This window comes from Toxorhynchites rutilus, chromosome 2, assembly GCF_029784135.1.
Source record: "Toxorhynchites rutilus septentrionalis strain SRP chromosome 2, ASM2978413v1, whole genome shotgun sequence".
Lineage (NCBI taxonomy): Eukaryota > Metazoa > Arthropoda > Insecta > Diptera > Culicidae > Toxorhynchites > Toxorhynchites rutilus.
The window spans coordinates 186,226,211-186,254,007 of NC_073745.1; the positions used below are offsets into that span (position 1 = coordinate 186,226,211).

The 27,797-nt window shown below is 37.4% G+C and overlaps 1 protein-coding gene across 1 annotated transcript; it reads right to left on the reverse strand.

Moving 5' to 3' along the window:
• Positions 1 to 4,169: 4,169 nt before the first annotated feature.
• On the reverse strand, positions 4,170 to 27,271 carry LOC129770032 (nucleoporin Nup188). The gene is made up of 7 exons (XM_055772615.1): positions 27,028 to 27,271; positions 26,733 to 26,958; positions 25,224 to 26,670; positions 22,718 to 25,161; positions 5,672 to 5,959; positions 5,235 to 5,609; positions 4,170 to 5,171 (listed from the first exon to the last, which is right to left on the reverse strand). The coding sequence occupies exons 1-7, from the start codon at positions 27,051 to 27,053 to the stop codon at positions 4,224 to 4,226; spliced, it is 5,754 nt and encodes a 1,917-aa protein (XP_055628590.1). The 5' UTR covers positions 27,054 to 27,271; the 3' UTR covers positions 4,170 to 4,223.
• Between the last annotated feature and the right edge of the window lie 526 nt (positions 27,272 to 27,797).

Consider the following 27,797-nt stretch of genomic DNA (forward strand, 5'->3'; position numbering starts at 1 on the left):
GGGTCATGAAAAGACATCTGGAGCTGCCCATTTTACTTTTGTTTTTCGAATGTAAATTAGTAGATACCAGATTCGGTTCTACATCCATTCAGGTTTGTGTCCAAATTTTATATTCATTGTAAGCTACATTTTACAGGCTTCGTATTCCGGACTCCAGATTCCACTAGGATTTCAGTAGAATATACTATATATGTGTATCATGTGAATATAATTGTTGCCTCTGTGTGAATACTTGTATATGGGTACGTGTGCGGTGAGAGTTGTATGTTTAGGATAACTACAATACGGGTATCCTAAACATGTAGCTTCCACCGTCGCGATCGGTAAGTTACGATAAGGAAAACGCGCGTTGAGTAATGGAATACATTGCAAGTTCGAGTTCGAGCACGTAAATTTACATAAATTTATCTCGGTTACCTTCTCAGGTTTCCCAAATATAACTCTTCGTCATCGCGATAGGATTTCGAAAAAATACGTGCGATAAATAATAGAATATTTAGATTTCTTTTGGTTAACTTCTCAGGTTCTTCAAATATAAATCTTCGTCATCGCGATTGAATTTCGATGAGAAGTACATGCAATAAATACTGGAATATATGGTCAATCCACTCCATTTAACAGGTTTTCCTTTTCAGGATACCTAACTATAATTTCTACCGTGTGTCGTAATACGAAATTTTCGGATTTTCATTCGAGTGGACGATAGTTCGTTTTTACATAATCACATCACTTACCGCAGTGAATCCTGATTCTTAATCCTCCCCACTAACAACTTTCCCTTCCATGATAAACGCTAGGGAACCACGTTATAGACGCGACCCTTCTGGCCTTCGGGCGGCGAATTTTTTTTCTTTATTTCGTCAAACTATAGTAGACAACAATTACATACATTGCTTACAATTACATTATACTTAATGAATAATTAATAGCTATATTTATGAAAATCAATTATTAGAGGTATCATGTATTTTGTATTAATAATGAATTACGAAATGCAACGCAGCAAACATATATGACAAAACTGTAATTCACGAATACAATGATCTTTCAGTCAATGACTTTTCAATAATTTCTTCGTCATTGTCACATCAATTACATTACTGTACTTATTGTACGTTCTCATCATTCTATTAAGTGGACCATTCATAGCATATAAAGTTCGAAATGAAGTTGGTTTGAACAAATTGAGTGCTCGCAAGGCTCGTGTTGGTGCATAAAAGTTTAGATTTTCAAGTAAGTTTTCAGAACTAATCCTGTGTGAAACTAAGTCAATTAAACATGACAGTGGCAATTTCTCTGCGTTTCTCAAGTGTTTCAATATTTATTAACATACAACGAGCTTCATATGGGGGAAGGGGATATGTTGTCCAGCCTAGCTTTCTCAGGGCAAATAATAAAAATTGCTCGAACCACGTTATTTGTTGTGTAGTTACCTTGGAAAAAACGGGCGAATTGATTACTAATATCACTATCATTTGATCCAACGTATTCTCCAAATTTAATACTTGATGGGAAATTATTAGATTTCATCTTATCGCTGGCAAAATTGAAAAATTTCTTAGGATCGGATTTAATATTATTTTCTATCCTTGTAATATAGCTTTCATATTGTAGTGATATTTTCGTATCAAGGTTTTTACAAATATCTTTGTATATTGTTAAATTATCCAAAGTTTGGTTTGCTTTGTATCTTTTATGAGCTTTTTGTTTTTTGTTTTTGAGATTTTTAATATCACGGGTGAACCATACTGGTGTTTTTGAATTTGTATTAAGTTTTTTCTTTCTTGTTGGAACATGTTCGCTTATAATTCTATACAGATTATCATCAAAAATTTCAACAGCTTTGTCTATGTTCCTTTCATTTTTAAGTAGAAATGACCAATATCATACTAACATCCCTTCCCCTCCTCTGGTGACTGTAAGGACGTGGCCGGCGTCGTTATTGAACATTTAAAGCTCGAATCACCGAAAATTGCACAACGGAATGATTTGCTAGTCCCAAGCGTCATTCTGTGTGTTCTTGGTGCGATTTGGTTGGTTCAGGTCAATCACGGAGAGCAACTACGAATTGTAGAGTCTACCCAAGCTCAGCTCAAGCTCAAAACTTCCTCATGATCATGAGGGATCTCAACTGGAAACGAAATATTTTAAGTATGCAGGATTATCGTTAGTCGATATGTGGAATAATCTTTCGATCGACGGATATTCCCTTAAAGCAGAATATATTGAGTTCGCAAACTCCAAAATCGATGAAACGGAATTAGTACGATATTAAGCGGAGGGGTTCGCTCGGCACGTAAGGACATCCCAGGGCCTTTTGCTAGTAATGAAATGTAACGTCAGGAACTGTTGCATTGAATCGAGGAGTAGTTTGTGTAAATCAACATCAATTTATATCAGCCCATGTTCCTCTCAGCTTAACGCCAGATGAGTTGAAAGCACCAATCCCAACTGATGTCAGCATTAATTTTCCGTCTCTATTTGTTCAAAATTGCATGAATTTGTCGAAAGTTCTTGCGATGTCACTCCTTGCATATGAGGAACTTTCGTAAGAACATTTGGTTTCGATCTGGGCAGATATCTAATTTTGTTATATTGATATTCTCATTACTTGAAGAAAGCTAACAATTGTTCAAACGACTTTGACTTTGTGTAAAGATATGCGTTAGGTAGCATAAGGGGGAGGGGGTTTGTCTTACGTTACTTATTGTTGCATAGGGAGAGGGGGTCCAAAAATCGCATTTTTAGCGTTGCATAATTTGTGCACGACGTCTTAGGGGCAGTCTTCAGAATGCAACCTGGTGCTGATGTGTAACAAGATTTTTGTACCCAGTTGAGCTCCCACTCCTTGTGCACATGCGCTCTGGCGAATAAGCACGCTCCGAAACACAGATGAAATGTTTTGTTGTTAGCGCCGTTTTTGCGCCCAGTTTTATGCTGAGTTTTCACTGAATTTTGCGCCGTATTTCTATACTGCGCACTTCAATCTGGATTGCTCTCTCTGTTGAGATATTTTTCTTCATACAAGCGTATACGGCTCGCATGGAGGCGCGCTGTTGTTTTTATGCTTTGCTTAGAGCGAGTGGAGACAAAGCGGGCGCTACAATTTGATGTGTGTGTGTGTGTATAGAATAAGGCGCGCATCACACAAGTGAGAAGAGATGTTTAGCATCTGAATCTTGCGCCGGGTACATTTTGCGCTGTCGTGTTGATGAATTTCGTGCACTTCGCACCAAGAGAGAATTCGGGTTTGATTTGAACTCGCGCTGATGAAAATTAAACTCAAGCACAGCGCTGCGTTTGTTTTCTGAAGACTGCTTAGGGGGGTTCTCAAACAAACGAGAAATCAGCGTTATATTTGACGGTTTTGAAATGATTCAATTTTATTTTATATACTTTTAATGATCATAATGCTCATAGTTTAAATGTTACATTAAGTATTATTTTTGTGACTCTCAATACATAAAGATTACAAAAATACGTTATGGAAGGACATAGGTGATATTTTAAAATACTTTTTGGGTTACGTAATATATGAGAAGTACATAGTACTACGGGGTTTTTTCTGCGACTCTGCTTACTGTTCTTCGCGCTCTTTCCTTCCTGTTTTTGGATGCCGCTCCATTGATACTTGCCCTTTTTATGACTTTGTATTCTGCTGTCCGCCAAATTCCACACTTACATTTCGAGGTCGTGTCCGGGTCGCAATCCGAATCAGGAGACATTCCGATTAAGTTGAGTAGCGCATGCTTCCTACGGCATAAACAATGAATGAAATTGTATATCTATCGCAGTGCCGCCCGTGGTGATAATTGGAAACATGGACTTATTGGGTTTCTCAAACAAACGATTGAAATATAGCCTGAACTTCTCTCCATTTTCATAGGAATGTAGTCTAGTAGCATACTACCCCCAAACATCTCAGTCAGATGAGGGACAGTGATATCCTTGTTTTTTGTTACAGGACTGGATTAATCCCACTGAATAAATTCTAGAGATTTAAAGTAAAGCCCAGAATCCACTTTAAGGAATCCGACTGCGTAGAGATAGTCCTGGCGATATCTTTAGCTCTAATTTCGCCTCTGGTTGGACAGAATTGAGCTGCCTTGAAGCCCTATGCGTTTTCAAAAGAAAAAGAGGAAAACTTTGATTACATTCAAAAAACAATGTTGAAACACTCATCCTTTTATTTCGATAACACATTTTTAATCGTAATTTACAGTTCAACCATCGCTTTGTGAAATTATGAGAAACACATTAGACAGACAGTGCAAATAGTCTTCCTCGACAATTCGCACGTACGACAGGCCCGTATATTTGTTCTCCTCTGGCTCAAAATAAATTGGCTCATCTTCGGGGCATTCGTGGACAAACATTTTTTGCTTCCCCTCCAATCCTTCCTCGAACATAACTCGTTTGATGGAAGCCGTATTGGGTGGTTTGAGGATTCCCCTGGGTGCAGGTGTTGACGAGAGTGCTTTATTCGCCAGCGAATCTATTCGTGAGTGCGTTATCGGACTGAGTGGTGTCGAAGAAGCTGCATGCTGTAGGTGTTGTTTTCGCACAACATTCACCCGCATCGATTGACTTCGGTCTGGTTTTTTAGGCGGCACAGAGATCATTTTAACCGGATGACTGCTTTTGGCGATGCTGCTCTCGTTCTCGTAATCTTCATCATCCTCGTTGGTGTTGTAAATAGGCACGGCACCGTACTTTTTCCGCACGAAAATCTCTTTCGAATCTTTGAGAATACGTTTCTTAACGAAATCATGGAATATAAGCAACTCGGTACTGAGCTCCCGTTTAATGAGCTGCTTCTCTCGCTGCGACAGGTTGGTATCTTTCAGAGCTAATAAGCTTTGAGATGCAAGAAGGGTCAGTACAAGTTCTAGTGCGTTTATACAAAGTTTAGAATCGAGGTGAGTGAGCAGCTCATTCGATAGTGCGATCGCATTCGTGGATGTGAAGCTGGAAACCGATGTCATCGAAAGGGATTTCGAGAATGGTACTCGAGTGCTTGATTGACGGGATGAATCATTTACTGATGCGAGAGCAGACTTGTTGAGACGGGTGAGAGACGGATTCGATGCTGTGGCATCGATATCATCCGATTCGCTGAGTTCCATCGTTGGTAGTTCGTTGAGCGGAATTTCTTGGAATGTATAATGTTGCTATAAGAAAAAAAATCTAAGATTAATGGAAAACTTATCACTTATGAAGAATGTTCAACATACCACATTCAGAACTTTTGTGAAAATGCAAACTGCCCTTAGCACAGTTCCAAAGCTCAGCTGCGACAAATGTTCAACGTTCATCTTTGGCACCCCAAATTGTATTTCAATCAATGGATACCATTGTGTGGGGGAGAAGTTCACGTCACAAAGAAGATTGATCAAATTTGGGCTGAATTTGAGCAAGCAATTGGTGCAGAGAGTAACAATTTCGATCAGATTGTTCATTGCAGCTATGAGTTCATCTGAAGTGTCTACTGCGTTTGGATCATCGTGTTCCTGACAGAGATCCGCCGATGGTCCTTCAGAGAGGCGTTTCAAAATTTTCGGTCGGTACAGAAGTGAAACGGCGTGATCCATTAGTATCTGAACACCTCGCTGTAAATATAAGGTTGGATGTATTTCTGATTGAAGACTACAATTGCAGTGGGGGTAGTTACCATCGAATTAATCAGGCTTTGGCTATGTTCCAGCCGCCATTCTTTCTCATAATTGACAAGCTCGCAAAGTAGTTCGAGCGTTCCTTTGATCAATGCAATAGCGCTTGCTTCCATTGACTGCTTTGCCAGTAGTAAGGAATCAATTAAATATTCTTCGTGGATCCCGGCGAAAAAGATTGCCTCCTTGAAAAAACGATGTTTGTGCTTAGCAAGTAGAACACGCACGAGTTCTATACCCTTTGTATAGATCAACCACCAATCTTGGGGTTTCCACTTGAGAGCCGCTTCCTACGGATAAATATTTAATGTATTTAAGCGGATTATTTTTATCTTCTTCTTTCTTTGTTTTTAAGAGGCTTTAAACTTGGAAGTTCATTCGCCTCTATTATTTTTATGATTTACGATGATTTTATTTACAGGTGAGTTCAAGAATTGCAATGTCAAAAGAAAAGCTAATACTCAGTCATGTTCGCCTGCCAAGACCCTTGCGGGCAAGTGACCAAGCTTGTTTTGGACTCACTATGAACACCCTCATCCAGAAAAATCGAGAAAATTTCCATTACGAAAAATTTCTAGACCGGCCCTTAAAAAACTTTCAATTTAATAGCATTTATATCTGTGCCGAGCGTGCGAAGCTCAAACTTTTGTAGACTACTTTTATTTTTTGAAACCATAACAATATAAAAAAAAATGAGTGGGTTATATCTATGATATAACCGCAAGGTTCACGTGGAACTACCTTAGCTTAGCAATCATTCGTTTGTTTTGATTAAATTCTTGATTGAATGAAACAGTTTCCAAATTCAATTGAGTTCAATATATTTGCTCTGTGAGTGAAAAAAATGAAATGCCGTGTAAAGTCAATTCATTTTTTGTGATTGATTGTTCTTCGTTACAAGTAAATTTAATGACGGACCTCTTACGTTTGGTATGATGACTAGAACAAAATATATGTACGGAAGAATTATCAAACGTTTGATGAACCAGCCTAAGGCTGAAAATCTTTCCAATAAAGACAAAAAAAAATTATCAAACGATTATTTTATTTTACATTTCCCTCTGAAGTTTACATCCCAAAAGTGTACATACTTCTCGAATCTCGAATTTGCTTGAAACTGGGAAGTTCATTCGCTTCTAGTGGCTGCACGATTTTCCCAGGTTCCTATGTTTAGAAGATCAGACATATTCCACTCTGCACAAAGGCAAGCGAGGACAAAAGTACTCGCAGTTTGCATTTATTTGCAGAGCCGATTTTCCCAGAAACCTCGGTTTTGAAGTCTGTGTTAGGGAAACACATTTCAATCGGAACAAAAATACCCCCGATTTGTATGAATTCGCAATGCCGATTTCCCCACGCTTCATGGATTAGAAGTCTGTGTTAGGGAAACACATTCCAGTCGGAACAAAAATACCCCCGACTTGCATGAATTTGAAATACCGATTTCTCCAGGCACCTTGGTTTAGAAATCTCTATTAGGGAACACATTTCGGTGGGAACAAAAGCTCCCCCTACTTTCGTGTGTTCTTTTTCTTCTTTTTGGCTTTAAGAGGGTTTAAACTTTTCAGTTCACTCGTCTCTAGGCTCTTTCGTGTGTTTGCAATGCCGATTTCGCTGCTTGGTTTTAAAGTCTGTGTTAGGGAACATTTTTCGATGAGAACAAAAGTCCCCCTACTTTCATGTATTTGCAATGCCGATTTCCCCAAGGCTGCTTGGTTTTGATGGCTGTGTCAGGGAAACCGTAAATCGTGCCAATCAAAACGATGCAGTTAGGGCGTTTAGATAACGCCTAATATTTTACAGTTATTCAATTGTTTATCTAATGAAAAACAACATTTTGTTAGTTGCGATAGATGCGTAGAAATATTCCCTATCAAGTGATGCAAACATCTCTCCTATCCAGTACGAAATGTTCGAGCTATAAGCATTCGAAATCTTTCATTTTTTCCTGCATGTTCTGTGTTTAGGTTTTCATTTTACCCTCCATATATTCCGGTTAGACGTAGTCCCACGTCAACAACAAAATAAAATTAGAAATAGTCCATCACCACCAAGATGACAGATACAATAACGATAAATACAAATTAAAAAATGTATAGAAAAAACTAATGGTGATAACCACCTAAGATAAAACCGTGAGGTTGACGTAGGACTACTGTTCATTTGAAATCATTTGAATGTATTGGTTAAATTCCACTCACCCTTCCATTCCCTTCAGGTCATTTTTTTGGGTCAATAAACAAAATGCACATGGTCGGTTTGTGAAATTTGACATGACCATTTTTGCTGCCCCCCTAGTGTTCAACTTATACAGATTCTGCAGAGATCTCCAACAGCAATTAATTGATTTGACGATTTGCATAAATTGCGATCGTATATAACAATTTTCGAATTAATGAATACAGCATCACCATCGTACTTATTCCAAACATTACAACGAACTCACAGTATTCGTACAAGAAACTTGTAATTACGCGTTCTCGCACGTCTAATTACCGGAAAACTCTATTTGTTCAAGGCATCAATTTTTGGAATTTTTGATATTAAGCTTATTCGTTCCATAACTAGGTTCCGTCGCGAACGTGTGGCATGGTTAAACGCAAGAAATCAGCAATAAAATATTTTTTTATCTCACTAAATTATAATTTCAAAAGTCTCTAAATAAATCAGAAACGATGAATCTAAGCTCAGTTGAGCTAATTGTAGCAAGTCCTTACGCTATAAAATTACATAAGTAAATGAATTGTTTATAACGATATTGCAGCGAAATTAAGAGAGATAGAAGTTGGATGTCAAAGAACAAATTGTAGTGCGGTTCAAGAGCTTTAATTTAAATTTTTTTTTAATGTAATAAAAGTTAACAGAAACAAACAAATTTGTTATGAATTTTTGTATTAAAATTAAAAAAATACACCTTCAAAGCCAATATTTTTAATTTCCAAAACTATTTCCTATACTAAACTTTTCTCATCTTTCGAATGGAAGCACAGAATCGTCCTACGTAGCGTACTTTTTGAAGTATATCCAGTTTATGGCAAACTGAACCCGGAACAATAAAGAAGTTCTATAATTCAATAATGTCATTGTTGAAATTCGACTATATGCGTAGAAGGATTTTTTTCATCGAATATGATCATCTATCATCTCCTGAGAGATTCTGGATAAAATATGTTGTTTCATGTTAGCAATGTCACTAAATTCTTCTTTTATATTCAAAGAATGAACAAAATAATAGGAGTACCGGTAAGTTTCTTCGTTTTTTTTTTCAAAAATTAATGCTTTATTCTGCAAATATGGTTACAAATTTATTATTCAAAATATTGCCCATCGCTAGTCACAATTGTTTCCCATCTTTCTGGCAATTCACGGACCCTTTGTAGAAATAATCGGCCGGTTTGTCGGCTAACCACGACCCGATCCAGTTTTTGACACCATCAAAATTGGAGAAGTGCTGGTCAACCAGGCCATGTTGCATCGATGTCAAAAAGGTAATAATCGGACGGAGCAATATCTGGAGAATACGGCGAATGGGATAGGACCTCCCATTTCAGCGTTTCCAAGTGTGTTTTGACCGATTTCGCGACATGCGACCGAGCATTGTCGTTCTGCAAAATAACTTTATCGTGTCTTTGCTCATATTGTGGCCGTTTTTCCTTCAGTACACGGCTCAAACGCATCAATTGTCGTCGGTAGAGGTTTCCCGTAATGGTTTCATTCGGTTTTAGCAGTTCATAGTACACCCCACCCAGCTGGTCTCACCAAATAGACAGCATAACCTTCTGGCCGTTAATATTCCACGCGGCCGACGGTGTTGATGCATGGCCGGGGTATCCTTACGTTGCCCGACGTTTAGGATTGTCGTAGTGGACCCCCTTTTCATTGCCAGTAACGATTCGATGCAAAAAAAACCCTTTCTTTTATGCTGTTGGAGCAGTTTTTCGCACGTGAAAAAACGGCGTTCGACGTTTCGTGGCTTCAATTCATACGGCACTCAATGTACTATCTTTCGGATCATTCCCATTGCTTTTAAACGATCGGATATGGTTTGCTGAGCTACTCCAAGTGTATCTGCAAGTTGTTGTTGTGTTTGTGACGGGTCTTGATCGAGTAAAGCCTCCAATTCTTCATCTTCAAACTTTTTTGGCGGTCCGGAACGTTCTTCGTCTTCCAAGTCAAAATTACCACTATTAAACTGTAAAAACCACGTCTGACATCAAAATGCGATGACTTTTCGCAGCTTTTTTCTTCATACCGAAGTAATGAAGTAACACTCCCCGCAAAAACACTCTCGTTGGTACGAAATTCGACATATTCGAAGAGGCAAAAAACTATGTTTTTTACGCTTCAACTTTTTGAAATATACTGAAAAAGACGCGCAATGACAGTAGCTTTCCAACGAACGTCTGGCAATTTGATTCACTGGAATAATCATCAAGTTACGCCATTTTTATGTTATCAAAAATAGGGTGACCAAAATTTTCGATGATATAAAAAATCTAACTTTCTTATCTTTATAGATAGAGGTAAATATAGTTCTACAATGTTGTAGTCCCAGTTATTTGAGACATCTTTGTAAAGCAAAGCTTTTTTTTCTATCTCTTGAAATAACCGGTATAGCGCCTTTTTTCTAAGTTACGTTAGGGTCACCAAGAAAAAAAATTTTTTTTTGCTCTTACTTTTGTATTTCAAATTCTACATACAAACTGTCTTTGGAAGACTTTTAGAACTTACTAATACAAACATTTTTCGATACAGAACTTGACAATATCTCAACTTCACCCAAAGTTATTTATATTTCTTCCCAAAAAACACGCTCTTTTCATTTGTTTGTCATTCTTTCTGGAGCAAACATAAAAAATGTTTGTTGACGGAATTTGAAAGATGATGATGATGTTGGATTAAAGAGGCTTTAAACTTTTCAGTTCATTCGCCTCTAACGATTTGAAAGAGTAGATTTCGCTCTATATAATATGTGATTTCCAAAGCTATGCTATTTTTTGTGTTTGAGTAAATTGAAATTGAAATCATGAGTTTTTGGGTAAAAAAACATCAATAACTTTGAGTCGGACTAAGATATTGACAAGTTGTGCATCGCAAAATGTTGGTATTGATAAGATCTAAAAGTCGTACGAAGACAGTTTTGATGTAAAATTTGAAATATAAAAGTTAAAGCAAAAAAATCGTTTTTTCATGGTTACCCTAATGCAACATAGATAGTAAGCGCCAAAAACAACTTTGTGGGAGATATTTGTTCTTTAGACAAAAACTGTCTTCAATAAAGTTGCTACAAATGATAGAGCGATCATTTTTATGTTATCCAAAATAGGGTGACCAAAATTTTCGATGAAATAAAAAATCTAACTTTCTTATTTTTATAGATAGAGAAAAACATAGTTCGACAATGTTGTAGCCCCAGTTATTCTAACAACTTTGAAGAACAAAACTTTTTTCTATCTTTTAATAATATCGATTTAGCGCTTTTTTTTCTAAGTTGCATTAGGGTGACCATGAAAAACGGGTTTTTTAGCTTCCACTTTGATATTTCAAATTCTGCATCAAAACTGTCTTCGTTTGACTTATCAATTCCTACATTTTGCGATGTCAATATCTTAATTCTATTTAAAGTTATTGATGTTTTTTACCCAAAAACTCATGATTTCAATTTCAATTTACTCAAACACAAAAAATAACATAATGTTGAAAATCACACATCATGTAGAGAGTAATATACTCCTTCAAATGCCGTCAATAAACATTGTTTATGTTTGCCCCAGAAAGAATGACAAACAATTGAAAAGATCGTATTTTTTGGGAAGAAATATCAATAATTTTGAGTGGATATTGACAAGTTTTGCACCGCAAAATGTTTGTATTAGTAAGCTCTAAAAGTCTTCCGAAGACAGTTTGTACGTAGAATTTGAAATACAAAAGTTAGAGCGAAAAAATTCTTTTTTTTTCATTGTGACCCTACCGTAACTTAAAAAAAAGGCGCTATACCGGTTATTTCAAGAGATAGAAAAAAACTTTGTTTTACAAAGATGTCTCAAATAACTGGGACTACAACATTATCGAACTATATTTACCTCTATATAGATTAGAAAGATAAGAAAGTTAGATTTTTTATATCATCGAAAATTTCGGTCACCCTATTTTTGATAACATAAAAATGAGCGCTCTATCATATACAACAACTTTGTTGAAGACAGTTTTTGTCTAGAGAATAACTGTCGAGCTCTAAATGCTAATTTCCACTTAAATACATCTCCTGGGCCATTGTGCAGTGAGACGTAGGCGCTTGCTCTTTTGTTTTGGTCATAGCTTTCATATTATCTGACCACTGGTGCACACGATCTTGCTGATGGTTAGTTATATGTTTTTTGTATTCATAAAACATAGTTCTCATGCTGAAATATCTTTATTTCGTGTTTACATTTCATTTTTAGTCATATATCGCGTTATCCGCGATTTTCGTTATTCGCGGTGACCTAGCCAAACTATTTCGCGGATAATCGGAGTTCTACTGTATATATAGGATTCGAAATCCACTCAGTTATGATTGCACAGCGTATGATGTACGATCGCTGGAATCTGTGTGTTTCGCTAACGCAGATTTCAAAACCAATAAGCTAGGCTCGGCATTGCAAAATAGATGCCAGGTGTGGGTGTACCCGCATACATTTCAGTCCGCCCTGTACAGGAGAACTTCGATGTAACGTCACTCGATATAACGTATATTTGACCTCGAGCCAGCGTACGAGACAAAACCAACACAAAAACAAGAACAACGCCGAATGATCAGCAAGATTATGCGCGTTTAAAGCGGGCCATACATCTACAATATTATTGCACAACACAGGAGATTGTGAAATAATATTGAGCGATTGTTTCTGATATTGAAATTTTGTCCAATATATTGTACGATATCAAAAAAATTAGATATTAATTAACGTTGTGCAATATAGTGTCAATTACTGTCAAAGTTTATGTTTACATGTACATCTCCTCGTGTGTTAAATGAGTGTTCTCCTAAAACAATTTTACAGGCCGTTTTCGACGTGTGTATCGCGATGGCCATCAAAAACGCCGAAAAGTATTTTATTCCCAAGTTTGTCGTTCACTCCCGGCAATATGGAAAACCAAGTGCCAGGTTCAAACAAGTACTTGCGATGAAATATTGAACGTCAGTAGCCAGCCTTACGCAATATTTAGCACAAACTTCAATATCATCTCCAAACGATTCAATTCCATTGCACAAATATGACTGTGGCGCCATAATATTGTACGTCTGTGGACAACCTTCAATAATAGTGTCAATAAATTGGTACAATAATATTGTACGTGTATGGGGCGCTTAAAAAAGATTAAAAAAATGGGTTTGTGGTGCGAGGAAAAATCCAAATTCATTCCGAATTAGTCCACCTATTGTGAAGTTATTTCCAATTTATACAGCGAACCGGCAAAGTTTTATTCCGTGTAAGCGAGCATTTCTAAGCAGCTGGCAGTTGAGGTAAGGGAAGTGAGGGCATAGTGATCACCTCAAGAAATATGCCCATTTCCAGCGCCCACATACCGCTTCAATTCCCGTCGAAGAATATTATAGTTCAACTCATTGTTGTTCAAGATAGCATTCGGCTTTCACTATAAAAATCCAAAATAGTACATTTTTCATCATTAGAAAAAAAAAAGGGAAAAATCGAACTTTTTTTTTGCTTGGAGGTAAAGTGGTCACCTAGTGGGGGCAAAGTGGTTACTCGCACATATCAAGCTAAATGGGATAGATTTATGCGTTTTTCTCGTCCAAATTTGTTCAAATCTTACTTGATATAGTAGATACATGTATGAAATAAGCTTGGCCTATTCACCTAGTCTCAATTTAATTTTTCTCATGCATACGAAAATGTAGTAAGAAATACATAACATTCCGCATAGTTGTTTAGTTGGAGTGGCATATTTTTCCAGGGTCAAAGCCACAAAAGAAAACTCTTCAAGAACAGAATGTGACGAGGTATATCAGCTTTAGTAAACAGAACATTGTAAGTGAATAACACCTATGACCAGTCTTCCGTGTTTCACATTGAACACTGGGTAAGAGACGAACAGTGTTCTTCCTACTCTCGCAGTTTTATGTTTGCAGACAAACATTATTTTTTGTACCCGTTGTTTAAGAATGTGTCATGTTTGTTTCCCATGATGTTCAAACATGATGTTCAGTTTCTCTCGCATTTTCATCCCAAGCAACAGCAGTGTGTAGAGTAAAAGAAGCGAATTAGACAGCACACCACCACCACTCAACACACGGTGTGTTGGTGCGTTGATATGAAAAGGGAAGGGAAGCATTTATCATGACAATGGGTGCTTCATCTAAAATTTTGGGCAAATAAAATACACCTCTTTAACTGTTCTAAACAACATAAGCGTCAATTGATATCAGAGTTCTTCACAATTGATATCATTATTCAGTCCACGCATCAATTTATAAATTGAATTTATGTAACATCGGCTATTATCAGCTTTTTGAACAAGTACTAAAATTGAATAAAGCGTGGCGGAGATGTTTAGTTACCCACATCAAAATACCAAGAATTGGTGTGAACTTTCCTGAAACTGTATCTAAAACATATTTTTGGGTATTTAACTATTTAGCCAGTATTTGTATGACGTCGCTCCGCTGCGCACTCGGTTCCGTAGAAAAATAGTTATTAACGTTAACTTTATTTAATAAAAACGTGACATGTTTTCTGATTTGGCACCCTCCCTGAAAGACGTAGTTCTACGTCAAAACGAAGAAGAGGAGAAGAAAAGATGATGCAATCGCATACACACATAGCATATGTAGTGTAGTGTAAGTGTAGCTTTTAGTTTTTTCCTTCATTCAGTTTGTGATAGAATCGAAAAATTAACGGTCTAGCCGCTAAAATTTCTCTGCTGGTTCTGCTGTGTGCCGTTGAAGGTTAGTGAAAATTTGATATTATTCCAAGGTGTTTTACAGTGAATGTGTGCCGTGTTAGAGCAAGCTGAGTTCTGTTTGTGCGACGTTTAGAGACAAAACACTCCTCTATCACTTCGAGTTTTTGAAGGCGAAAATCTCGGTCAATTTTGTACATTCAAAGTAATGGAGCAATAGTAACGTTTTAATATGACTACATATCATATTAAAACGTTACCGCTCCCATATTCATTTCATCACCTCGTAGTCCATCCCATAGCATATGTGGATTATAGCGCTAGTGGTTTTGTTTATTTTTGTATTTTTTTATGGTCCTAAGCAAACATGATAACCAAAATAAACAGATATTTTCGTGCTCCAATCATTTGTTAACGAGTGGGATGAAAATAAGGGCTTGTAATGAATAATGGGACCCTACATATTTATTTATCATTGTGGTCTGACATATTTTCATCGTTCAAAAAAAACAGGTAAAATGGCGAAAATAAATGTAAAAGACAAGTTTTTCCAACTTGACGAAGCTACGCAGCTTTATAAATGTTTGGTACAGGGATGTCACAGTATGTTGAAAGGCGCCGATAACAGTTTGAAACGCCATATTGTTCAGCAACATCCAGTTGTTGCGAAACTAGTTGGCCTGGAAGGATATAAGAGGACATCAGATCGACAAGCTGATCAATCCGAAGGGCTGTCAGTCAAAAGAATTAAAAGAGTTTCAGTACCGGTAAATCCTGACGATTTTTCATGTGGATTAGTGCAAATGGCTGCAGTCAACAGTGTGCCATTTAACTTTTTCGATAGTGATGCTTTCAATAAAACAACTGGTGTTCTTGCTAAGGCTCTGGGTATCCCATGCAATTCCAAGGCAATGGTCTCTAAAATTTCAAATGTGGCCAATCAAGTTCGTGCTATGATTGCAGCTGAAGTGAAAACCCGTATGGTTTGCTTTAAATATGATGGTGTATCACATCACCAACGGAAAATTTTTGGAATTAATATTCAATATATCCAAAATGGTAAGCTCGTTATCCGAACGTTATCAATGCTTCAAATGAAAGAAAGGCAAACAGGCGAGAATCTAAGAAAGCATATTGAAGAAGTGCTCAAATGCTACGGACTGAGTCTTTTGAATATATATTCTGCTACGACTGATAATGGTCTCAATATGTTGAAGTGTACAGATGGTCTACGAATTGGGCAAGACATGGTTTTGATGATGCAGACAGATAATGATGTTGCAGCTTCATCCGAACAAGATGTGGAAATTATTGAGAAGTCCGATACAGACGATGATAGTGATGAAAATGATTCCTGCTTGGATGTCATGCTAAGTGATCTAGAGGATTCATTTTAGAATTCAACCGAGGGATACATCGAAAAAATCAAATGTGGAGCTCATACCCTAAATCTTATTGCCAAAGACGTTTTAGATGTGGAGTCCGAAGCAATTCTCAAAGTGGTACGCAAATCGGTTAAAGTCACGAGAAAGGTGGAGTTCAAGACATATTTTGATCTTGCCAGAATTCCTTTGCCACTTATTGATTGCGAGACGCGCTGGGGATCAACGTGGGCCATGATCGACAGTATACGTACTCATGAAGGATTCTACAGAGATATCGGAAGACAATGCTCAGAACTCTTAATCTGCAATGAAACATGGGATTTCATGAAGGATTATAACGAGGCGTTTGAGCCTCTGTATGTGGCTACAAAAACATTCCAACGGGAAAACTTCATATACGGAGATGCATTCAAAGCGTTTAAGAAATGCCAATATGAACTAAAAATTAAAGTAAGCACACAAAATCGATTTTCAACGAGAATTATCGAAACTTTGGAAAAAAGAATGAGTGAAATGTTTAATAATAAGGCTTTCAAGGCAGCATTGATCTTTGACCAAAGATGGTGCTTTGTAGATTCGCCTTTTTTTTCGAAGGAAGACAAACTATCTGCCATTGTAAGTATTTTTTATAACTAAAAATTTGTGTAGTCATGTATCGTTGCAATTTTCTATACGATCTAAGTAAATGTTAATATATTAGGTTGAGGAAAAAGTAATCCATTATTTTTGAGTGAATTATTTTTTATATTTCGGATTGTCCGGTTTGGGTCAAATATACACCGTTTTGTTGTAAAATTTGTTGCTATTCTAAAGGTAGCTTCATAATGTCTCTATCATAGAGGTCTTGGTCCTTATTGGCGAAAAACTCGAGCAATAGATTGTTACAATCTTCTTCTGATCCCAATTTCTTATCACTCTGAAAATTTTGCAATGCGAGAAAAAGTAAACAACGGTAAACAATTTTTAAAAAAACTAATAAAAAAATAAAAAAATAAAACTTAAAAAGATTAATTAAATTGCATGTATTTTGCTGTTGCAGTATCGGCCTGACTTGAATTTTCGCATTTATGAAAGAAAAGTTGTAAAATGTTCTGAATTTTCTCTTTGTTGACCTCCATTGTTAATACCCTGTAACTCAATACTGAATGGAACAAACAGAAAACAGCAAAAGATTTTTTAGTGTGAAATGTCACCTTTACAACGAGCCTAAACTCAAAATTGTATGATCGATATTACGCCAGATATTGATCACTAAAGCCAGCTACCGTGAAAATAATGAATAACTTTTTCCCCAACCTAATATGTGCACAATTATGCTAAGGACTATTCACAATTTGCGTAATACATGCATCAACTCTTTTAGTCGATCAGGGATTTATTTCGTAGATTCGTTTGTTGTAGTTGTAGTTTACATCAAAACGTAGAAAGTCTCATTCGAGACAAATCAATCCAAAGCAAAAAAAACAACAACAATCCAATCCAAAGCAAAAAACAACAACAACAACAAAACCAATGCCATATTATTTTCCATCTCTGCCCACTTTTAACCCATATTTTATATGAATTGAAGTCTTATGCGGACTTTCCATTCCTTACCATATTGCGTAATTTTGAATAGTACCCTTAATACCAAATGGGGTCCAGGAAAGTTCCCCGAAATGTAAATTAATTTGATAAAAAACTTACTTTACCGTATATCGTTAAAATGAAATAAGTTGTCTTAGCTACAGTTTTGTTGAAGACCTGATTTTGCTCGATTAACTACAAAGCAAATTAACTATTATTTAAAGAAAATGTCAGCAAAAGAGCTAAGATCCACTAGAGCATACCAGTTAGAATATTGTATATAAAAGTGGACTGTGGACAGCTTTAATTCAATTAGTAGTCCTTCAAATTGTACCCATATAAAATAACTCAAATGGATAGTAGAAAGTGTGTTCATTTTTATCGAATCATTTACAATTTGGGGATGCTCTCAAGATCATATATGTAAATGTTGTAGAACGGAAACTTCAACGTTCACATTGTTTTACTCTTTTTTTTCTAATATAATTTTCTTTAGGATCATTTACTTAAAGTGGATACAATTCTTCGTAAGTTTAAAACCAGCATTTGCAAAAAACAACTTGTTGAACGACTCTCGTTTTACTTTTTTACTATATCAACAAACTCGAAGGAGGTTTCAGAATATATATATAATAATATAATATAATAAATTTAAATTACCCAAATCAGTGATTTCAAATTAATACTGTTAAGATAAAATCAATTATGCTGCGCTAAACTGAAAAATATCCCTTTACTCGCGCCAGCTTCTTACTATACTGCACAAAAAGGCATAACAGTCCCATTTACATTTTACCAAAAATGAGTTCTCTTTGCATCCATTTTTCCATCCTGCATTCATTCCAAGCAAACGCTTCCAAACCATTTTAGAAAAATGCATCCCCAGAAAATTCGTTCCCCCTGAAAATGAGGGTTAAACGCAAATTTAAATGTGCATGATAAATCACATTTTGTTCAGAAAATATGAAAAATACCAAAACTAGTTTCATAATGAAATAATATTTTGCAGTTTGCAATTGGTTTCAACTGATTTTATGCGTTTGATGCAGAAATTTTTCAGAAACATTACCCTGCAAAATGATTTTTTTGGAATTGGTTTTTTGAACGCCCTAATCAAACTTTCATAAAAATATCAACATGCATCTAAAACTATTTTTTGGATAATTATTTATTTATTTGGCCAGCATTTGTACAACGTCGCCCGCTGTGCAGTCGCTTCCCCAGACTTCAATTGGCAACATGCACGCAAAAAAATCTCATAGAAACTTCTTTCTATTCAGAGAATGTTTTCTTTGCACGAAACCAAGGATTATATAATCAGACTTGCAAAATGTGCATGAACTCATAGCATCTTAGTTCATGCAATTTTTGTAATGCGAACTAAATTTCAAGTTCGTTTCTGTGAAAAAGTATTCTACGAAGAAATATTTTAGGATGAATAATTTCTTTCCGTGCGTGAAAAGAAACGAAACGAAAGCAATGAATACTGCGACATCGGGTGATATGTTTGTACATGATGTTCGTGAATTATGAACATCGTGTTTGTTTACAATGTTTATGTTTGTGTATCATTGTTCGCGTTTGGGATAGACATTCAACACTAGCGAAAATCATGTTTGAATTCAAACAAAGACATGTAATTTTCACATCGGGTGGACATGTGTAAGTGTTTGTCGGAAGACTGCCTATGACCACTTTGCCCCCAAACACGAAATAAATCTCTATGCTATTAATCGCTGAGATTGAACAAAATATCTGTTCACCTCTCCTAGAATAGGTGAACAGTTGTTTAAACTGATGATTTGTCTAACATATTAGATTGAAGATACTTTCACGTGAAATTCCTACGTGAACTACGGCCCAATGACTATCGAGAGAGAAATTTTTGTTTTTATTCATATTTTGACATTTTGACAGAATTCTTCAAACATGAGGTGACTATTAATACGGTTTCAATATACTACCAAACAAGCAGGTGACCACTTTGCCCCCAATTTGACCCCCCCCCCCCCCCTACCCCTAAATGTCTTTTATAGTAAATAATAGCTAATAGCTAAAGTGATCTTTGGTGTCTTATTCTCTCAGTTTTTCTCAGGAATAATTCAAGTTTGTAATCTTCTGCTAGCAGTGTTGTTTATGATACAGACTTAAGGTTAAGATTAATACAAAACGTATCAATTGAAAATGGGTCCGAAAATTTAGAAAAAAAATTTCTGGCGAAAAACCGAAGCGATCTGTTGTTCTTTTGACCAACAAAGTGAAAATTATCAGGGTTGCGGATCAAGGAATGTCCATTAATTCAATTATGCGGAAGTATAGCATAAAATCGCGTTCAACAGTTAGCACCATCAAACGTGCCATTTTGTCAAAAGTTACGGAAGTGCAAGGAAATATTTGTAATAACAAATTGTGATAATAATAAAACACAAGAAGTGGTCAACATCATATTTTTCCATTTATAATTTCTTTAAATTGGTTTATTTGATATCAAAAATCCTGAGGGAACAGTTTGCTTGGATTCGTTTCATCAAGTTGATTTCGTTTTAAAAATTTAGTTGATTATCAATGTTTTTTTTTTCATATTCATATTATTTATCTATTTACTCACAATCAACTGCATGGAGGAAAAAAATCATCAGAAGATTGGATCATCTTCTAGTTGGCTATTATAATCATTATTTATTAATCTTACCCAAACAGCAACAAAATAAAGTAAAATGAACTGAATTTTTATTTTTTTTTCTCTTCGATATAACGTACAATTCGATACAACGTGTTTGTTTGAAACGTTTGAAATTGAAATGTACGTTATATCGAAGTTTCCCTGTATTTGCAATGCCAATTTCCCCGAACTTCATTGTTATGAAGTCTGTGTTGGGAAAACTCATTCTGGTCTGCAGAAATGCATGCGGGTACAAAAGTATGTACGAAATTGTGATCGCTCCAGTTATATTTCAGAGAATATTTGAGCATGTTGAGCCGGTGCAGCAAAAACACTGTAAAAAGTTCACAGTGTTTGACGACATATTGATTTTCGATAAAGTTTAAATTTAGTTTTATTCACTTATTTATAGATTTAAATCAAATAATCATACGTCGAGGTAAGACATAAGCCGAACATGAAGCAGCGATATGAGTTGGTACTGTTTACTCTTAAGGAGTTTGGGGTACTACTCCACCAGAAAAAAATGTATGTATGTATGAAACTGGAATTCTTAGGAAACACTCTCTCTTAGGGTGGGTTTAGACTAGGGATATATTCATGTGAAGAAATATGATGAGATTTATAGAAATCGCATCAACCGTTTACACTAGCGTGAACTTCTATAATGAATATATTCATATTTTCGATGAATTTATTCACCTGAAGTAGAACTGCATCCAACTTTAGTGATTTCTTACCAGTGAGAAATTCACAAGCGTTTACATATGCTGAATTTATTCAAGTTATATAAACCTTTAATAAGTGTATCATATTTATTCTCACCCGTTTACACCTATTTTCACGTGAATAAATCCATCTATAGCTATAGATCTCCCTAATGTAAACCCGCCATTACAATTTCCAATGGCACGTTTTAGCTGCAATTGTGTGGGTAACCGCAAAATTCAACTGGGCCGAAGAGTTGTTCCAAATGGTCAGCTCACTTGTATGAGCTGAACGGCTCCGAGCCGCTCACGATGATGAGCCGATTTGTCCATCTTTATTACGTACGCGAGCAAGATCCTCACCCAGACTGAACGTAGGTACTGCCAACCCGAGAAGAAGGTGCTAGCTCAGGTTTGGGCAGTTGAGAAATTCTATCCGTATCTATCGGTGCGTAAATTCAGTGGACGTCGATTGACCGTTTCGCTGAATATTTCGCTTTCGTTTGTTCAAATATGATCTTACAGAAGTCTTTCCAATGATATTCTTTTGCTTTTCAGATTCTGACCCTTAATTGTCAGAGAGTGCAAAGTATGTGAATAGTTGTTGGACAGCCGAATAGACCAGATCCTGTCACCCGTCCACTTCCGAATAAGCCGTGGGTTTACGTGACCATTGACTTTCTTGGACCATTACCGGATGGAACGTATTTGCTCGAGGTTGAATTGATGAATAACATTTCAGCTAAGGGGACTACGCACTCCGTTACAGGGGGAGCTTATATATGGCCACACGATTCGATTTCACGATACCAAAACACCGGTATTAGACGAAATCGGGACTGCACCTCCCTTCAGGGATTTTGTAATAATAATAATAATTTGGCATCAAAGGAAAAAGGGTAGGATCAAGAGGACATCAAACGACTGTGGTGATTTAATACTCATGTAGAATCTACTAGTAGAAAACAAACGACCTGCAATTCCAATAAATACGTTGTGGTGTCTCGTTCTGGTCCTCGGTTTACTGTAGATTACTTCCTGTTAGTGGAAAGTCATATGACCAAAACGCTGCACAGCTTGAAAAGGTAATAAATTCCGTCGAGTCAATGTCGTCTTTGGCTAGTAATGGAATTGAGGGACCTCCAAGTAGAGTTGATGGCGAACTAAGTGTTTCGTCCGTAAAGCCGAGTTTCAAGGATTTGAGGTCGAACCGCTACCCAGTGTTTTTCCTTGGGTATCACGACCATATCGTTCTGGTCCAGTGCTGCGAGCATGAAAGTAGCCAGCGAAATTTGCAGATTATCAACTGTAACATTCTATCTTGTGAAAGGGGAAAATGTGGTGTCTGGATACGATCCTTAGGTGAAGGTGAGAGAGGTGAATAGGGGTCTGGGGAGAACTGTCAGATGGGGTCATTGGTTACGGAGACTAAAAAAATAAATAATGTACTTTGTACAGGATTAAAAGTAATTGGTCGTAGTTCGAATTATTGAAGTTATCACACACAGAACATTCCATTGCCAATTCCAATACAGACTAAAGTGAGACGCTATTAGACACAACAAACACCATACAGAGAAGAGAAGCAAATACAATTGATTCGCCACAGCTGCTATACGAGAAAAAAGCACACTGATGCGATCGATAAAAATAAAACTAAATAAGAATCGGCTGCTGTGCCAGCCGTTCCTCTACTTAAGTCTAATAAGCCTCATAAAATTGCAAAATAGGCACGCGAACGAAATATTCTTTCGCTGCACACAACCATTCGATTTTTTTTCAGCAATCACAGCACAAAAAAAAGTAAATTAAATCGGAACTTACATGAGTCACACCATACGGCCGTTGTAGTAAATCATTTGGTGGCAACAGCTTCAGCCACAGATAATCTCCAATGTCACAGTGTAGCAATTCTTCGGAGCATCGACTTTTCGCCAAAACCACTAGTAATTCCAGAACTTCTACGGTTATTTTTCTCTTGGTGACCAACTGTAGCATTAGGTTTGTAACGCTGAGCAGCCGCTGGAAGACCTTGTTTCTTATGAACCAACACTGCCACCGTGAGACAGGACTTTCGTTCTCTTCGAAGACCAGCACTAGCTTTTTTAGCAAATTTATTGCTAACAAGAGCGGTACTTCATCTCGCGATTTACCGGGTGTAGATTTAGGTGGATTTGTGTGAAATTTCACTAAAGTTTCCAGATTGAAAATCTCTTGACAAACGATGTCCACAGTGGAACGAGTGATGCTAGAAGTCAGAGAGGTGCTCCTGATCAGTTGATCGGCCTGCAGTTCTATGGTTTTGATTGCTATTCCCAGTATAGATTCTTTCGCTCTGACATGTAGCTCTTTATAGTTGATACTTAATGCATTTAAGAGTTGTTGAATCTTTTGCAGAATGGCCTCATCCTGTTCGGTGTTATCAGTGTATTTATGTTCATAGTCGGAGAGAATAATTAAATACAGCTCAGCAAGAACCACAAAGGGGCGTAAATCTTCAGCATATTCGGCTCGATCCAGGAGAACCTCGAGACAATGATCCGCCAGAAAACGCTTGCTACGATCGGGAAGGCATATACCGGAATCCCTTTTCCTTATCAACAATACCATGAGATCTTTAAAGGATTGTAGCCTACTTAACCACTCAGGAGTTTCGTCGCATGTTATTGAGCTGACGGTGGAACAATCATCCTCAATATGACCGCTAGTGCGTGGGAGCTCGAACACTACCCGAACCCATCGGGAAAAGACTTCAAATTCCAAAAATTTGTCGTAAACTTTCTTAAGATTTTCATTGACGTTTTTCGCGCCTTCAATTCCGAACAGCTCTATGCCAAGAATGTTGAACAGCTGACTGTATGCTTTGATGTTGTCGCTTATGTTACTGAACAGCGGATTGCAGAGGGAGGACCAAAATGTTGTCTTTCCTAAGAGATCCTTGCACAGAACTTGAATATTATTCTTCCACAGAGCATGGAAAAGCGACATGAATCGTGAGAGCAGTGGACTGGCAAGTTTCTTCGGATCGTTTGAGATGGTTTCCAGATATTCCTCCATGTATGTCGGCACCCCATCACTTATGTTCTTCTTCTTCGTCGGTTTTACTCCCAAGAAGAGTCGATTTTCATTTTTCTCATAATTCACTTTGAAGAATGCTTCCGTTAGCCCGGGCTGTCTGTGAATACAAGCTTCGACAAATTCCAAAACAGCAATCTTCAAATTATCACTCTCGAGATCGTCTCTTAGGCGAAGAAGGAAAATCGAACGGATCTGATCGGGCTCCATATCCAAGCATGCCAACAAAGACATTTTAAACTCGATTGAAAAACGCCTCAGCAGTCTGCAGGACAGGATAGGTAACCTCCTGTTGAAAATATTGCTCATATAACCGGTCACAACGGGTATTATACGGAGGGTGTCTCTCTGTTTAGGCTGAGTATAGATGGCGGATTCTAATGGAGACAGCATTTTCTCATCTTCAATAACGGCGTGTTTAAGTCTCAATATTTGCATCAATATTGTCATCGATAGCTGTACCAATTGATTCATGCTCTGTTCCGGTGCCATCATCCAGCTTGTCTCATTCTCCATCACGGACTGCAGATAGCCGTTTCCTACACCTACGAACTTGAGCAGTGTCATTCCATTGTCCATATCCAGCAGACTGTACACGCAAACATTTCGCATCACTGTCCTAGCATAATCGGTCTTAAGTGTCTCTGGACTGAGTTGAAGAATCTCAAACAAATACTGTAGGATGCTTACGTATATTTTCTGTCGTTCAGATTCCTGCTCGAATCGCCATGAATGAACATGTGGAAACACTTCACGCAGCAGAAATATCAAACCAGGAAGCTCCACGCCGAAAATGTTGTTTTTACCAAGCCTACTGTATGTTTTCAAAAAGTTCAAATATGATAATAAGATACGATATTTTCCCGCATTTTTTTCGAAATTGACAAGATAGTAACCAATCAAGCTAGACTCGAAACTTGTTCCTGCGGCATAATCTTTGAAATCTAGATTCGCATTGTTCATCATTGGCAGAATATTGAGATTGATCATTCTCGCGTAAATTTCCGGCTCAAACAGTGGCACTAAAGAAGCACATACATTGAGACATTCCGCTAGCAGCTCAATGGGTGGATTTTGAATCACTTTGAATTTAAGCAGAATATCGAAGACCATTTCATTCGGGTGAACCATTTCGGAACTGATTTCCGTAGGCTGTTGAACACGTTTCACAGCGACAGCTAAGTATCGAATGCCTGTAAAAGAAAAACAAATGACTTATAAAACCCCTTCTTTTTGAAACCCAAGCCCTACTAACCTGTCGTAATACGATGGATCCGTTCCTCATTGAGTTGAGTATATGCAAGAGCATCCGAGAGCAGCTCATTTATCTCGTGATGAAGAGCATCGAAGAAGTTAAACTTTGTTCGAAAGTGTACGATAGTGTGCGTTCGTTTATCAATCACAACCGCACTGGTCCCCCGAGGGATTTTGTATCCGATCAATCGGAAGGGAACATAGTCGTGGGAAAGTATGAATTCATCTTCGTTTGTTGCCGATGGGCGTAACTCATACCGGTCGGGATTATAAATCTCACTATACACGGGTAGGTTTTCCAACAGATCAAGGACATATTTATTTTGACTTACTCCCGCGGATGCTAAAGCATGGGCAATCATCGCCAGTGATGAAAAATCGATGGGGAAATTTTCCAGAGTCGTATTGAATAACGAGCGAATCGGACTATCCTCATTCTTGCATAGTTCCGATGCAATGGAAGGGCTGTGCAGTAATTCACTAAAAAGATCTATTATCTTCGCATGATTGGCGACGGAGCCATCAGAATCGAACAACTGGCAAAGGAAACCAAGATGATTGAAAATCGCTTTGCGACTTACACGACAGACAATGCTATAATCTTTAAAGGTTGGATGAGAAACTAAAACCAGAAGATATTCGAAAACTCCAAGTTGAACTGCCTTGGAACCAAACTGGCGATATCGACATGATAATTCATCATCTTCCAAGCGATTCTGTATTCGAAAATTAAACAGCATCCAAACAAGCAACAGCGGCCCATGCTCTGGAAACTGATGCAACGCAACAAAGTCGTTCTCCAATGCTTTGATAACACCCTCTATCCACTTCACATCGTCCACTCTGTCCGACGGATCCAATACACGGTAGATGATCGAAAGCTCACTGTAAGTAATCCTTTTTACCATGTCATTATGATTCTCGTTGTTATTGTCCAAATATTGCTGTTGACGTCCGAATGAATGACTTTTAAATAGTTTGAACAGCTGAGTAAACTCTTCCACACTTATTCCGTCGTGATGTATGATCAGTAGTATAATATGCAAAACTTCATTGATTTCACGCAGCTTCCGTTCAGATGATGAAACCATTTTCGCGTAACTGTTAAAAATGTCGCCCGGTATCTGTCTTCCTGGCATTGAATCGTTTATCAAACCCTCCAATTGATTGATGCATGATTTCCTTAGATTCGTGAATCCTATCTTATCAATAATAGCTTTATATTCCTTGGAGTAAGGATGTCCTCCGGAAGAATAGAATTCCAGTAAATTTTTCATAACTTTCAGCATAGCCATGCGCTCCAACGAGTAATACGACCAGATATCGTTCAACAGTGTCAACATTGAACTTTCCGTCGAAATGAAGTCCATCAGAGCATTCGCTGGGCCACGGTACTCATTCACTAGGTAGAAACATAGGATATTCCACGCCTGCAGTGCGTCTATGTCCTGCAGAAGGATGAAACACTTGCATCATTCACACGTTCTCCTACGCATCTCATTGTACATACCAGATATTGGTACAATTTCATGGCAAATTGTAACAGTTTCTGCTGGTTGCGTTCCTTCATCGTCTTTTGAAGTTTTGCCTCCGAGTTTTTGTCTTTCCCCGCCTTCTTGTACAGCAGCAAGCCTTCCGAAAGTTCCTTCGAAACATCATTGAGTTTATCGCGCACGACGGAATTTGGTGTTTCATAGTGGATTCCCGATATCAGCTGCCAAAGCTTCTTCCATTGGCTGAAATTTGCGGTTAAGCGTTGGTAAGCAAAAGCAGACACCGCTTCTGTTTGAGAAAAATGTACTCACATTACGTTTCCGTTCAAATCCTCCATTGAAGGAACGAATTGAATAGTGAGGCTTCTATCGTTAGAAGACAGTTTATCTTGTGTAAACTTAAACAAATAGCGAATCAACTGAAAAATTTAGCGCACCGCTGAGGAACAAATTCGGCGCTTTGGAGTTTACCTTTACGTTTGTCAATTTTCGGACAGTGTTTCCAAGCAGACAAGTGACGTATTTGACAACATGATAATTTACCACTCTCAAGCAGACCTTACACGATCAATCATTTCTCGCGTAACTTTTGAAAAGGTCCTAAGTAACAAAAGTAAACAAATCGAGTTTTACTATACAAATGATTGCTTTTATACCCATTAACATCATGCAAAAAGTCGAGTCGAGAAAGACGCACCACGCTAGATATGGGGTACAGACAAGGGGGGCGTTGCTGATTAATGGTCAGCTGCATCCCAATATTAAGTATCCCGTGTCGGGCACACGTACAGAGCATCGAAGACTGCGACATACCAATTATGAGAACACTTGTAATACTAACCTCGAGTCAACCGCGAGTAATCGGTTACATATTACTAACATAGTCTAAGCAAACATTGTCAAAATATTGAACTCCCGGCCCCGTTAGGCTGACGCCATATGAGCCTTAATAAAATATATATTTTGGATAAAAAAAAAACATCATGCAAAAACACGCATTGTGATTAATATCCATTGAACGATGAAAATTTTAAACTAATAAAACGTCCAATGTAATATTTCGTGTTACGGAGGTATCACTT

Bases quoted from the DNA above. Each gene is read 5' to 3' on its own strand.
- LOC129770032 (XM_055772615.1), bottom strand. From the start codon at position 27,053: ATGGAGGATTTGAACGGAAACGTAAT. The intron at 25,162-25,223 runs GTTAGTAGGGCT...TTTCTTTTACAG, and splicing joins GATCCATCGTATTACGACAG to GCATTCGATACTTAGCTGTC. The intron at 5,960-22,717 runs GTAAGTTCCGAT...ATTTATCCGTAG, and splicing joins GGCCGTATGGTGTGACTCAT to GAAGCGGCTCTCAAGTGGAA.